General features: G+C 48.5%; 1 protein-coding gene across 1 annotated transcript; it reads right to left on the bottom strand.

The window, feature by feature from the left end:
* Window positions 1-860: 860 nt before the first annotated feature.
* AIPL1 (aryl hydrocarbon receptor interacting protein like 1) lies at window positions 861-14,840 on the bottom strand. Its single transcript, XM_039914511.1, has 6 exons — window positions 14,704-14,840; window positions 13,027-13,206; window positions 9,608-9,796; window positions 4,440-4,592; window positions 1,376-1,517; window positions 861-1,153 (listed from the first exon to the last, which is right to left on the bottom strand). The coding sequence occupies exons 1-6, from the start codon at window positions 14,797-14,799 to the stop codon at window positions 951-953; spliced, it is 963 nt and encodes a 320-aa protein (XP_039770445.1). The 5' UTR covers window positions 14,800-14,840; the 3' UTR covers window positions 861-950.
* Between the last annotated feature and the right edge of the window lie 376 nt (window positions 14,841-15,216).

The following is a 15,216-nucleotide window of genomic DNA, read 5'->3' as shown; positions in this document are numbered from 1 at the left end:
GCCTGGAACACTTTCCCTCCTCAAATGTCACAGACAATGACTCTCCCACCCTTCCAAGCCTTATTGAAGGCACGTCTCCTCCAAGACTCCTTCCCAGATTAAGCCCCACTTTTCCCCATCTCCCACTCCCTTCTGCATCACCCTGAAGTGCTCCCTTTGCTCTTCCCCCCTCCCAGCCCCACAGCACTCATGTACATATCTGTAAGTTTTATTTATTTCCCCGCCCACCCGGCCCCACACCGTAAACCCCTTTGTGGGCAGGGAATGTGACTGTTTATTGTTATACTGTACTCTCCCAAGTGCTTAGTACAGTGCTCTGCACATAGCAAGTGCTTTCAAATGAATGAATGAATTATACACATTATGTTGGACACCCAGCATAACATGATTATATGGGCAGAGAAGGTGTCGGCTAATTCTGCTATATGTATTCTCCCAAGCATTTAGTTCAGTGCTCTGCACGTCATAAGTGCTCAGTAAATACCATCGATAGTTGTGAGGATGCCTGATGCTGCCCAAACCTCGAGCATTTTTCCGTGAAAGGAGAGGACCCCCTGAGCCCCCCAACTTCCTCCAAAGCCTCTGCACTGCCCTCCCTGATGAAGTCCAGTGCAGTGTTCAAGCTGAGGACCTTGGCAGAGGGAAGTCTGTTTCTGAAAATAAAAACCAGGGCATGAAAGCATCCCGTGGACAAGCCAGTTGAAAACCAGACTGCCCGATGCAAAACTGGATGAGTGATCACCCTGTTTCCGGCTCAGGAGATGCAAGGAGGAGGAAAAAAAAACAAAACAGAACCACCTGCGTTTGTTTGCTTAATCACATTTAATCTCCTACTCACTAATGAGAAGATACAGGAGGCCGGAGTGGTTGTGGATGAGGAGGGGAGTCAGATCGTTTCGAGTGGGTTTCAAACAAATTTCAGCCACAGGGAGGCCTGCAGGCCACGTTCTTCAGCGAAACATGCTTCGGCATCTGAGTTTCTCTTCCTCTCTCTTCTCCTCCATCCGGCTCTCCAGCACTCCCAGCTCCCTGCTGACAGCTTTCCGCATCTGTGGATCGAGATCCAGCACCTTCTGAAGGTCGGCTCTGGCCTCAGCCTCATTCCAGACCTCCGCATGGGCTCTGGCTCGCACGAAATAAGCCTTCACGATTCCTGGAAGACAGGAGAATGGGGAGAGCGGTTAGGAAAACACAAATGACAATAACAGTAATAACTGTTGTATTTGTTAAGCGCTTACCGTGTGCCAGGCACTGTACCAAGCGCTGGGGCGGATACAAGCAAATCGCGTCCCTGTTCTACGTGGAGTTTACCGTCTCAATCCCCAATTTACAGATGAGGAAATTGAGGCCTCCAGCACAAGGGGAACCCGCGTACCTGGATGGTATTTGATAATGTCAGTGGTGTGTTCCAGGACCTGGTAGTACTCTTCATTCTTCAGCAAACACTGGCAGTAATTGAGGATTAGGGTGTTCACCATCTTCTCCAGCTTCAGCCATGGGGCCTCCCAAGCTTTTTCCTGAAACACACGAGCATCAGTCCTGCTTCCCAGCACCTCAGCATTCCATAAGCAGGCTCTGAATAATAATAAAAATAATAATTGTGGTATTTCTTAAGTACTTACTGTGTGCCAGGCACTGTTCTAAACACTGGGGTGGGTACAAGGTAATCGAGTTGAACGCAGTCCCTGTCCCACATAGGGCTCACCGTCTTAATCCCCATTTTACAGATGAGGGAACTGAGAGTGGAGAAGTGAAGCGATTTGCTCAAGGTCACACAACAGACGAGTGACAGAGGTGGGATTAGAACCCAGGTCCTTCTGACTCCCAGGCCCGTGCTCTACCCACTAGGCCACGGTGCTTCTGAACCTTCCAACGCCTTGCTTATGCTCATCCTAGTGCCCCAGTGGAAAGAGCACAGGTCTTCCCCAACTTATTTCTCTTCTCCCCAGATCATATTCCCCAATTATACACTTATACAATTATACACTTAAGTACTCTCGCTTACCCGTAACGTTTCTGTTCACATCAACCTCCCTTCTATTTAAGCGCTTTGTCATCACCTATCTAGTTCTTTTCTCTCTCTTCTTTCTCTCTACAAATTATTTTCTGGCTGACGCCCCTGCTAGACTCCAAGCCCCTTGAAGGCAGGGATCATGTTTTCTAAATCTGTTGAAATTTCAGAAGCCCTCCTGGCGTGTTCTGCAGAAATACCATCCATCGATCGATTGATTAAGCCTGGGGTGGCTTGTACCAATTGGAGGTGATTTTCCGGAAGCCCTGGTGGGAACACACAAACCTTGTTTGTTAATTAAGCCTCCTGGTGCCCTGAGGTCATCCAGAATGGACCAGTTGGCCTTCCAGGCCGGCTAGAGGGAATATCAATTCGAGAAGCGGCGTGGCCAGTGGATGGAGCACGGGCGTGAAAGTCAGAAGGACCTGGGTTCTTATTCCCAGCTCCTCCACTTGTCTGATGCGTGACTCTGGACAAGTCACTTAACTTCTCTGTGCCTTAGTTCCCTCAGCTGTAAAATGGGGATTAAGACTGTGAGCCCCATATGGGACATGGACTGTGTCCAACCCGAAGACCTTGTATCTACCCCGGGGCTTAGTACAGAGCCTGGCACAAAATAAGTCCCTAACAAATACTATCATATATATCTGGGAGAACTCTGGTCTGCTGACTTGGGGGCCTTCTCATTTGTTGTCCACGTCTATTTTGATGTGACCACCTTTAAAAAAAAAAAAAGGAAAACCAAGAGCAAAAGATCCAATCTCACTTTTAAAAGAGAAGTGAGAACTGGAGCAATGTATAAGGCACGTCCCAGGGATAGATGTCTTAAAATGGATTTATTTCAAGATATAAAAATTCAAACTCTCGACAGGGAGATGCAATAAAAGAATTCGGCACCTGAAGAATTAAATCCATTTACTAGGAGACTTCACCGGTCAGATTATATATGTTTTAATAATGTCTGGAATATTAAGGTTTAAAAATCACCACCCAGACCTAACAACTGGAGAAAGTTCATTCAGTTCTAATGTCCCCTTGAATTGATCGGTACACCTTCATCTATTTTTCCATTTGTTGATGCCAAAAAGGAAATATTTAAATAAAAATACATGTCAGCCATCAATTTTTTAGGGCACTTTATTGCTGCTGCAATGAAAATTTTAAAGTGAATTCATTTCCATGTGTTATGATGTGTGTTTACACATAATAGCTTTGTATTGGGAGAAACAATTTACCGGCATTTCCATTTAAAAAAGAATCCTTTTTTTGCTGCGTTTCATTGCAGTCTAGAAAATGAAACACTGCCCTTGAGATCTGGGGCATTTAGAAGAATTATCCTCTTCTTCCATGCTCAGATGATCAAGGAAAAGTCATTTAAGTAAATCTAGCTGGTCCTCCCCATTTTCTCCCCTCAAAAAAAACCCACAGAAAAGCATTACTAATAATAATAATAGTGCTATTTGTTAAGTACTTACTATGTGTCAAGCCCTGTTATAAGCACTGGGAGAAATTAAAGGTAATCAGTTCAGAAGCATCCAGGCCTGAAAATCTAAGTAGGACAAAGACCAGGTATTGATTGAATCCCCATTTCACAGATGAGGTAACTGAGGCTCAGAGAAGTGATTTGCCCAAGGTCACAAAGCAGACAAGTGGCTGAGCCCGGTGTCCCCCTGCTTCTGACTTCTTCCCACTCATCAGCAATGCCTGGGGTGTGTTTAAGCTGCAAGTGAATAACTGTAGCATTTATTAAGCGCTCATTATGTCAATCAGTCAATCATATTTACTGAGCGCCTTACTGTGTGCAGAGCACTGTATTCAGGGCTTGGGAGAGTAAAATACTGCAATAAACTGACATATTCCCTGTCCACAATGACCTTAGAGTCTCCAGAGAGAGACAGGCATTAATATAAAGAAATTACAGATAGGGACACAAGCACTTAGTACAGTGCTCTGCACATAGTAAGCGCTCAATAAATCCTATTGAATGAATTCTGTGGGATTGGGAGGGGGCCAAGCACTATCCAAAGCTCTGGGGCCTTGCAATCTCAAAGGGAGAGAGATGGGAATATTTATCCCCAATTTACAGACGAGGAAACAGACACCGAGAAGTGAAGTGACTTCCCCAAGGTCACACAGAAGGCTAACGGCAGAGCTGGTACTAGAACCCAAGCTTCCTGACTCCCAGGAAGCCTTTTCCATCAGCCCACGTCACCCTCTAAACTGTAAGCTCTCTCTAGACTATAAGCTCCTCGTGGGCCGGGAATCTATCATTTATCGTTAGCGCTTAGTACAGTACGAGCGCCTAGTATAGTGTTGTGCACGCAATAAGCGCTCCATAAGAACGATTGAACGAATGAAGGAATTAATGAATCGCCACCTCCCCACCGCCCTCCAGAACTGGGCTTCCGAGGCCCTGCTGTTCGATTACCTTGGTCTGGATGTTTCTCAGACAGATGATGGCTTCTTGGTATTTGGCTGCCGCCTCCTCATACCGGCCCAGTTTGAATAGCCTGTTGCCATCCCCATGCAGCAAAGGAACCACCTTCATCTTCTCGTCATTGTTAAGGGCCCACGATTCCCGCTCGTAGGAGTTCGGAGCCTCCACCTTTTGGCAAGGGAAGGAGGCGTCCATTACAACGGCAGTTCTCCTTACCCCTTAGCCCTTCCCTCAGAAATGGCGCCATTGTCCGGGAGGAGAAAGTACGGTTAAGTGTCAACAAGATCTGTACTTAATATAAGGAAAGGGAGGAGCGACTAAGAGATTCCTGGCTTGACCTCGCTTCCCTCCCCTCACCCTTGCACATATACACACACACCACAAGCAAAGGAGACTTTTCTAGAAGAATAAAGACCCCCATTACAAATCGCTTATTCTATGCCGAGCCCAAGATAGATAAAAGACAGATTGGACACAGTTCCCATCCCATACAAGACAGTCTAAATTGGGCGAGGAGGTCGGTGGGGGAGAACAGGTGTTTAATCCCCATTTTCCAGGAGAGGAGACTGAGGCCCAGAGCAGGTTCTTGCCCATAAGTCACCCAGCTGGCAGGAAGTGGAGTCAGGACTAGAACCAAGGTCTCTTGACTCCCAGTACCATGCCCTGAGGGATTCCATGCTTGACGTCTCTTCTCTTTCCCGTCCCCGACACAAATACACACACACCGTTGCCCAAGAATCTGTGCACCCCAAATCTTGCTGGTCCGCTCCAGGGGAGCAGTGGAACAGTAGCCCCCCCGTCGCACTATAAACTGGAGTTTTCCAGCCGCTCATCCCAGCTTTCTGACAAGACCAGAAGGTTTCCAGTCAAAACTGTTCTCCCTCCTATTTAGACTGTGAGCCCCATGTGGGACGGGGACTGGGTTCAACAAGATTATCTTGCATATACCGCAGTGCTAACAACAGCGTTTGACACTTAGAATCATTTAACAAATACCTTGAAAAAAACTGTCAGATACGTCAGTCCGTCGAAGGTATTTATTGAGCGCTTACTGTATGCAGAGCACTAAACTAAGCACTTGGGAGAGTATATTGCAACAGAGTTGGTAGACACGTTCCTTCACCACAGTGAGTTTACAGTCTAGAGGGAATTTACAGTTTAAACACTCACCGTGTGCTAGGTACTGTACTAAGTGCTGGGGAAGAGATGAGATAATCAGGTCGGAAGCGGTCCCTGTCTCTCATGGGGCTCACAGTCTGAGGGGGAAGGCGAACAGACATTTAACTCCTATTTTATGGGAAGCAGCGTGGCTCAGTGGAAAGAGCCTGGGCTTCGGAGTCAGAGGTCATGAGTTTGACTCCCGGCTCTGCCACTTGTCAGCCGCGTGACTGTGGGCAAGTCACTTCACTTCTCTGTGCCTCAGTTACCTCATCTGTAAAATGGGGATTCACTGTGAGCCTCACGTGGGACGGCCTGATGACCCTGGATCTACCCCAGCGCTTAGAACAGTGCTCTGCACATAGTAAGCGCTTACCAAATACCAACATTATTATTATTATTATTTTGCAGATGGGGAAACTGAGGCCCAGAGAAGTTAAGTAACTCGCCCCAGTTCACAAGCAGGCAAGTGGCTGAGCCAAGACTGTGACCCAGGTCCTCTGGCTCCCGAGCCTGTGCTCTTTCCACTAGATTCTGATCTCTGTCATGAGCAAGATTGTTCACAAGTTTGGAGTTTGAAGATGACACGGTGGTGGTTTTACCCGAGTGAGAGTTAGAAAGTGGTAAATCTGCCTTCAGGGAGCTCAGAGGCAGCAAACAACCAACGCTTGCCTCACATAATGAAAGGCTCCCTGGCATCTCAGATGGTTTTCAAGTCCATGGCTCTCTCCCCATCTCCACACATGCCTCGCCTTGTCTGTTTTGGGTAAAGATTACCGTCAAGAACTGCCAGTTCAGCGAGGGCATTTTAGCTAATGGGTTGGCTGAAGTATCCGTAGGAGAGCGAGAGAGAGAGAGACTCTGGAGAAAAATCGGTTTGAAGAGAAACAAAGCTTTTGAGGATTCTTCCCAGACTCCCCATTTCCGCCAGCACAGAGGCGAGGGACAAATTCCTGTCATCATCGTGCTCCTGAATAAACAAACCCAGGCACGGATAGCCCTCTGAGGTGTCTTCTTTCTTGCAATTTTTTTCTATCGGGTAGCACCAGCCAGCAGGATCAGGGAGGGCTTCATCACCCCTTGGTTTCAGAGCACCACAGGCAAAGGAAACTTCTCTAGAAGAATAATGATGCCCTTTATAAAGTGCTTATTATGTACCAAGCCCAAGGAGAGATACAAGGCAGATTGGACACAGTTCCCATCCCATACAGGACTCCCCGTCCAAGTTCAGGGAAAGAAAGGGAGAGAACGGCTGATTACTCCCCATTTTCCAGATGAGGAAACTGAGACCCAGAACGGTTATCTTACCCATAAGTCACCCAGCCATCAGGAGGTGGAGCCAGGACTAGAACTCGGGTCTCTTGACACCCAGTACCGTGTTCTTTCCGCTAGGCTACATTGCCTCCCAACACTTGACCATTCACGGCTACAACTCTGAGTTCTGCATATTTGCCTGATCAGTTTTGAAAGGGATCCAACTCTGGAGCAGAGATGAGGGGAGGTGTGCGTCTGTGGAACAAGTACCCAAGTACACAAACTCATTCATAGTCACCGCTCTCCCCCCATTCGAAACCCTCCGGAAACTTCCCCTCCTCCACCCAGCCTTCCCTGATCAATTCCCCAGACTCCTCAAGGCGGGTCATAGCACCAGCCACCTCTAGCACCTATTTACTTATTCATCACGGTTCTCGGTCTTTTGTACATGTGATGATTTCTTCTGAATACTCTAGTTCCATCTCCTCCGTTCCGGTGCAAGGTCCCGGTGGGCAGAGAAGACGTCTCTTCTTTCTTTTGTGTCTCCCCGCTCCAGTCTATACTTCACTCTGCTGCCCAGATCATTTTTCTACAAAAACATTCACTCCGTGTTTCCGTACTCCTCAAGAAGGTCCGGTGGTTGCCCACCCCCCTCCGCCTCAGACAGAAACTCCTTACCGTCATCTTTAAAGCTCTCGATCATCTCGCCCCCTCCTACCTCATCTCGCTGCTCTCCTATTACAACCAAGCCTCCGCACTTTGCTCCTCTAGTGCGAACCTACTCACTGTAACTCGATCTTGTCTATCTCACCACCGACCTCTCACCCATGACCCGCCTTTGGCCTGAAATGCTCTCCCTCTTCATATCCAACAGACAATCAGTCTCTCCACCTTCAAATCCTTACTAAAAGCACACCTCCTCCAAGAGACCTCCTCTGACTAAGCCCTTATTTCACCTCATCTGTCCTCCCCTCTGCATTGAGTGTTCAACTTTTTTTTTTTTAACGGTATTTGTAAAGCGCTTATTATATGCCAGGCACAGTTCTGAGCCCTGGGGGAGATACAAGCTGATCAGGTTGGACACAACCCATGTCCCACATGGGACTCAAAGCCTCAGTCGCCATTTTGCAGATGAGGTAACTGCGACACAGAGCAGTGAAATAACTTGCCCAGGGTCACACAGCAGACAAGCCACAGGGCCGGGATTAGAACCCAGGTCCTTCTGACTCCCAGGCCTGAGCTTTACCCGTGAGGCCATGCTGCTTCCCACTTGGTATTTGACTCTGTACCTCTTAAGCACTCTGATGCTTTCCCCAGTCCCAGGGCACTTTCATTCACTCAAGTCATTCATTCAATCGCATTTATTGAGCACTCACCGTGTGACGAGCACTGTACTAAATGCTTAGGTGAGTACAATACAACAATAAATAGACACATTTCCTACCCATAATGAGCTTACAGTCTAGCTTTTACCCTCAATCACGGAGGCCCAGTGGCGACCTTTGAAACGAGGGCTCATTTTGTAGGTAAGTTCGTTGTGGGCAGGGAATGAGTCTGTTATATTGTTGTCGTGTCCTCTCCCTGCGCTTAATAATGTTGGTATTTGTTAAGCGCTTACTATGTGCCGAGCACTGTTCTAAACGCTGGGGTAGATACAGGGTCATCAGGTTGTCCCGCGTGAGGCTCACAGTTAATCCCCATTTTACAGATGAGGTCATTGAGGCACAGAGGAGTGAAGTGACTCGCCCACAGTCACACAGCTGCCAAGTGGCAGAGCCGGGATTCGAACTCATGACCTCTGACTCCCAAGCCCGTGCTCTTTCCACTGAGCCACGCTGCTTCTCTAGTACCGTGCTCTGCACACGGTAAGCGCCCATAAATATGACTGCCTGACTGAACTTCACTCCGCTGCCCGGCTCATCTTCCCGCAGAAACGATCTGGGCATGTCACTCCCCTTCTTAAACAACTCCAGTGGTTGCCTATCGACCTCCGCTCCAAACAAAAACTCCTCACTCTAGGCTTCGAGGCTCTCCGTCACCTCGCCCCTTCCTACCTCTCCTCCCTTCTCTCTTTCTACCGCCCACCCCGCACGCTCCGCTCCTCCGCCGCCCACCTCCTCGCCGTCCCTCGGTCTCGCCCATCCCGCCGTCGACCCCCGGGTCACGTCCTCCCGCGGTCCCGGAACGCCCTCCCTCCTCACCTCCGCCAAACTGATTCTCTTTCCCTCTTCGAAACCTTACTTAAAAATCACCTCCTCCAAGAGGCGTTCCCAGACCGAGCTCCTCTTCCCCCTCTACTCCCTCTGCCATCCCCCCTTTACCTCTCCGCAGCTAAAGCCTCATTGTCCCCTTTTCCCTCTGCTCCTCCACCTCTCCCTTCCCATCCCCACAGCACCGTACTCGTCCGCTCGACTGTATATATTTTCGTTACCCTATTTATTTTGTTAATGAATCGTACATCGCCTCGATTCTATTTAGTTGCCATCGGTTTTTACGAGATGTTCTTCCCCTTGACGCTGTTTAGTGCCATCGTTCTTGTCTGTCCGTCTCCCCCGATTAGACCGTAAGCCCGTCAAACGGCAGGGACCGTCTCTATCTGTTGCCGACTTGTTCATCCCAAGCGCTTAGTACAGTGCTCTGCACATAGTAAGCGCTCAATAAATACTATTGAATGAATGAATGAAAGGAAGGTTTCTGCCCAGCATAGGAAGTCAGAGAGCAGGGGAATTCCCCTTTCCCCTCCTCACCTTTAAGAGTTCGATGACGAAGATGAGAGGCTGAGGTTCCTTTTGTAGCTCATCCAAGTCCTCGTAGCCCAGGGTGTGATAGGCAAACATGTTTGCCAGCCCGCAGGTGTGGATGTGCCACTCGGTAGGGTCTTTGCCTTCTGCAATCTGCCGCAGGCTCCTGGAGAGGATGGGGTAGACGCCTGTGTGCTGGGGAGATAGAGAACGAGAGAGAGGGAGAGAGAGATGGAGACTGTGAGAGAGAGAGCACGAGAGAGAGAGAGAACTGCCCTCCCCCAATCAATCAATCAAAGATATTTTTTGAGAGCGTACAGTGTGCAGAGCACTGTAGTAAGTCCTGGGGAGAGTGCAGTACAAGGTCGGTAGACTTGTTCTCCACCCACAGTGAGCTTACGGCCTAGAGGGATTCACTCCCCCCGGTTTAGGAGTGAATTCCTAGTTGTGAGAAGGAAACAGCACGGTCGGGCTGAAAATGTTTGAACTGCCCTTTATATTGCCCTCAAATAATAGTAGGTCTTTACTATGTGCCAAGCACTATACTAAGCACTGAGTACATAAATGATAATCAGATTGGACCCAGTCCCCCTCCCACATGGGACTTCCAGTCTTACGGGGAGGGCGGACAAGGAATTTAATCCCCATTTTACAAATGAGGAAACTGAGGCAGAGGGGAGTGAAGTGGCTTGCCAGGGACAGAAGTGGGACCAGAACCCAGGTATCCTGATTCCCAGGCCCAAGCTCTCCTACTAGGCTCCGCCGCCTTTCCACCCTTTAACCTTCCAACCTGCCCCAGGAAAACCGTGGCTCAGTGGACAGAGCCCGGGCTTGGGAGTCCGAGGTCATGGGTTCGAATCCCGGCTCCGCCACTTGGCAGCTGTGTGACTGTGGGCAAGTCACTTCACTTCTCTGTGCCTCAGTTCCCTCATCTGTAAAATGGGGATTAACTGTGAGCCTCACGTGGGACAACCTGATAACCCTGTATCTACCCCAGCGTTTAGAACAGTGCTCTGTACATAGTAAGCACTTAACAAATACCGACATTATTATTATTACTACTTAGAGAGAGAGAGAGAGAGGCTATCAGGACATTCAAGCTTCCGTGGCCAAGTATCCCGGGTTTCCAAGAGCTCACCAGCTACCGTCTTTCCCACTGTTTTTTGCTTCCTTCCAAGGCCTCTGGATTATAGTCACCTAATAATTTACTCATTGATAATCATGTCTGTCTCCCACTCTAGACTGTAAGATCGTTGGGGGCAGGCAGTGTCACTGTTTAATATTGTATTGTACTTTCCCAAGCATTTAGTACAGTGCTCTGCACACGGTGAGAGGGGGAGACAGACATTAATGCAAATAAATAAATAAATTGCAGATACGTACATAAGTACTGTGGGGCTAGGAAGGGGAATGAATAAAGTCAGATGATGAAGCCACAGAAACCCTTCGGATCCGATTAAAATTAGCTCCAGCTTAATGACTCAGCAGAGGGAGAGGACAGGGAGCAAGGAGTGTCTAAATAATCTGTTAAGAACGAGGGTAAATCGTCTGGGCTTAGAATAGACATGCCAACTATGCACTTAAGCAAATGAAGCACTGTTAGAGAGACTTACAGACCTGATATTATGGCTCCTTACTGAATCATGCTTCGCTTCCCTCCTATAAGCGTGGTATTTGTTAAGCGCTTACCGTACGCCGAGCACTGAACTAAACCCTCGTGTTGAAACGATAAATTCAGATAGAGCCCCTATCCCTCATGAGGCTCACAGTTTAAAGGGGAGGCAGAACAGATTTTTAATCCCCACTTCACAGATGAGGAAACCAAGGCCTTGAGAAGCAAAGAAGCAGTGTGGTCTAGTGGATCCAGCACAGGCCTGAGAGTCAGAAGGACCTGGGTTCTAATCCCGTCTCTGGCACTTGCTTGCTGTGTGACCTTGAGCAAGTCACATAACTTCTCTGTGCCACGGCTATCTCATCTGGAAAACGGGGATTAAGACTGTGAGCCCCATGTGGGACAGGGGGACTGTGTCCCACCTGAGTAACATGTATCTATCTCAGTGCCTAGTATGTTTCCTGGCACATAGTATGTGCTTAACAAATACCATAAAAAAGTGAAATGACTTGTCCAAGGGCACACAGCAGGCAAGGATGTAGCCAGGATTAGAACCCAGGCCGCCTGACTCCCAGAACCAGGTTTTCATCACAGGCTGTGCAACCTGTTGAATAATTCTCGCCTAAATAATCAAAAAGGTGTTGTAAGATAGAAGAGAGAGTCCTTATGTCTACTTGCTTTGTTTTGTTGCCCGTCTCCCCGTTCTAGACTGTGAGCCCGTTGTTGGGTAGGGATTGCCTCTATCTGTTGCCGAATTGTACTTTCTAAGTGCTTAGTACAGTGTTCTGCACACAGTGAGAGCCCAATAAATACGATTGAATAAATGAATGAAGGAAGGAAGGAAGGAAACAGCCTACTTTTGGATGAAGCCCCAAAAGGAAATGGAGCATGTGTGTCTCAGATGGGGAAAGGGAGGTCTCCATCTTACCTAATAATGATGAAATTTATTAAGTTCTTACCGTGAGCCCAGCTCTGTTCTAAGCTCTGGGGTAGATACAAAATCATCAGATTGGACACAGTCCCTGTCCCACGTGGGGCTCACAGCCTAAGGGGGAGAGAGAACAGGAGTTGAATCCCCACTTTTCAGATGAGAAAACCATGAGGCCCAAAGAAACGAAGGCACTTGCCCAGAGTCACACAGCAGATAAATGGCAGAGTCAGGATTAAAACCCAGGTCCTCTGACTCCAGGCCCGTGGTCTTTCCGCTAGGTTATGCCCCTTTCTAGCCGGGTTTCTTCTCCTCCGCATCCCCATCATCATCAGAGGTATTTATTGGGCATTTACCATTTGCAAAGAACTGTACTAAGCGCTGGAGAGAGTACAAAACTCTTTCCCCATCCTCCGGGAGGCCACAATCTCCTACAGTGCAGGGGACCAGGAAGAAGGAGGAAGACGTAACAGGAATAATAATAATTATGGCATTTGTTAAGCACATACTACGTGCCTAGCACTGTTCTAAGCACTGGGGGGGAGATACAAGATGATCAGGTTGTCCCACGTGGGGCTCGCGGTCTTAATTCCCATTTTCCAGGTGAGGTGACTGGGGCCCAGAGAAGTTAAATGACTTGCCTAAAGTCACCAAGCTAAGTGGCAGAACAGGGATTGGAACCCACGACCTCTGACTCCGAAGCCCGTGCTCTTTCCACTGAGCTACGCTCCTTCTGTGAGTAGCGTGAATGTATCGAACAGCTGTAGAGAGCTGTGAATGGGGAGATGGTGCTAACAAAAGTTTAGAGCAGGAAACAGGTCAAGAGTAGGGTCGGGGGGTAGAACTGGGGGGTGTAGGGGGTGGGGAGGGGCCTCTCCGACTTACAGTGGCGTCGCACCAGAACTCAGCCACCTCGCCGATCCTCATGGACGTCAGCAGAATCTCCCAAACTTCCAGCTTGAACATGTTCCCGATGATGATGTGCATGGGCGGGCCCACCCGCTTACTGTCATCCATCACTGTCCGCTCCTCATTGCATTTCATCGTGCGGAAATGAAAAGTCACCTTGCCGATGGAAGAACCATTGCTTTTCTTCACCCCGTTTTTCTTCAACTAAGCTTAATGATCGATCGATGGATCGATGGTATTTATTGAGCGCTTACGGTGTGCAGAGCACGCATTCATCCATTCAATCGTATTTATTGAGCGCTTACCGTGTGCAGAGCACTGTACTCCGCGCTTGGGAGACGACAACCAGAGCTTAAAACAGTGCCCAGCACTAGTGCTTGGCCCATAGTAAGTGCTTAACAAATGCCATTATTATTATTATTGTGATCATTGTTATTATTGTAAATGATGGTATTTCTCAAGTGCTTACTATGTGCCAAACGCTGTTCTAAACACGGGGGTTAACACAAGGTAATCAGGTCATCCCACGTGGGGCTCACAGTCTTAATCCCCATTTTACAGATGCAGTAACTGAGGCACAACGAAGTTAAGTGACTTGCCCAAGGTCACGCAGCAGACAAGTGGTGGATTCGGGATTAGAACCCAGGTCCCCTGAGTCCCAAGACTGTGCTCTTTCCACTAGGCCACACTGCTTCTTTTTTCTTTTATTCTGCCGGGGCTCGTTCCCAGATTCGTTCGGCCTTTAAGAGGGACAAAGTGAATGGAATTTCTGAGTGGGACGATTTGACTACCATCGAAGAGTCGCTGAATGTTTTGAGTGAAGAACAGCCTCCCTTTCTTGGAATTTTGCCCTCAAATCTCCAACCAAGTTTGCAAGACATTGTGGATTGAAAACCTTTGATTTCCTTTCCAGAAATGACATCAATCAACCCATCAGTGGTATTGACTGAGCCATTTGCACTGTGCAGAGCACTGTACTAAGCGCTTTGGAGTGTCCGTGGGACCCTGTGGGACCGGGACTGTGTCTATTACGATAAAGGAATAGTCAGGGGCTTAATTATAAGACCGGACCGCACTGTAAGACCCACGGTGGCAGGAATCATGTCTACCAATTATATTATACTCTTCCAACTCTTGTGGACAGGGAACATGTCTACCAACTCTCTTATATTGTACTCTCCTGAGCACTTACTACAGTGCTCTGCACACGGTAAGATCTCACTAGATAATAATAATAACTGTGGAATTTGTTAAGAACTTACTGATATGCCAGGAACTGTACTAAGCTCTGGCATAGATACAAGATAATCAGGTTGGACATAGTTCCTGTCCTCCCAATCTCAATCCCTATTTTACAGATCAGGGAACTGAGGAGCAGAGAGGTTAACCGACTTGCCCAGATTTGCCCAGCAGACAAGTGACGGAGCCGGGAGATACCACCGATGCGTTGGACTAGATAACAGGAAGATGCCAATGGCCCCGCTGGACAGAAAAATGGACCAAACTTCAATTTTTACTCCCAGATTCGATTCACTCTAGGGATGGGGTGGTCAGACGGGTCTGACTGGTGATGCTTGCATTGAGTTCTCATTCTACTTCAGAACCCACAGCCCCCCACCCCTCCTCAACCCCCTTCCAGGAAGCCCCACTGACCTTGGATCCACTGATGAAATTGGGGAGGTCTCCCGTCCCCCCATGGATGATGGTTTTGCGTACCCCCTCCACGTCCAGTAGCATCGTCTTCTCCATTCTCAGCCCAAAGACTGGACCGACGATTCTGCTCCTGGCCGGCCGTGACGGAGATTATCCTTCTCGGGCTCAGCCTTGGGGAGAGGAAAGAGTCCCCGGCTGGCACCGGGGCTTAAACCAGGCGGCCAGGGCTCATGCCCCACAGAGTCTGATTAATGGTCATCATAATTAGAGCAGGGGTGACATTCTCATCCAATGCTCTCCCCTGTGCTAAGCCCTAGGGTGGGTACAGATAATCGGATCGGACGCAGTCCCTGCCCCACAGCCTAAGCAGCTCATAGGACAGCCGGGAAGACCTCCAATCAATCGGTGGCATATATTGAATACTTACCTTGCGGCACTTGGGAGCAAATAACAGAGTTGGTCAACACGATCCCCTGTCCTCAAGATGCTTAAAGTCTGGTGTTCTTGAATCCC

This window comes from Ornithorhynchus anatinus, chromosome 17, assembly GCF_004115215.2.
Source record: "Ornithorhynchus anatinus isolate Pmale09 chromosome 17, mOrnAna1.pri.v4, whole genome shotgun sequence".
Taxonomy (NCBI): Eukaryota; Metazoa; Chordata; class Mammalia; order Monotremata; family Ornithorhynchidae; genus Ornithorhynchus; species Ornithorhynchus anatinus.
This window is presented reverse-complemented; position numbering and strand designations above follow the sequence as displayed.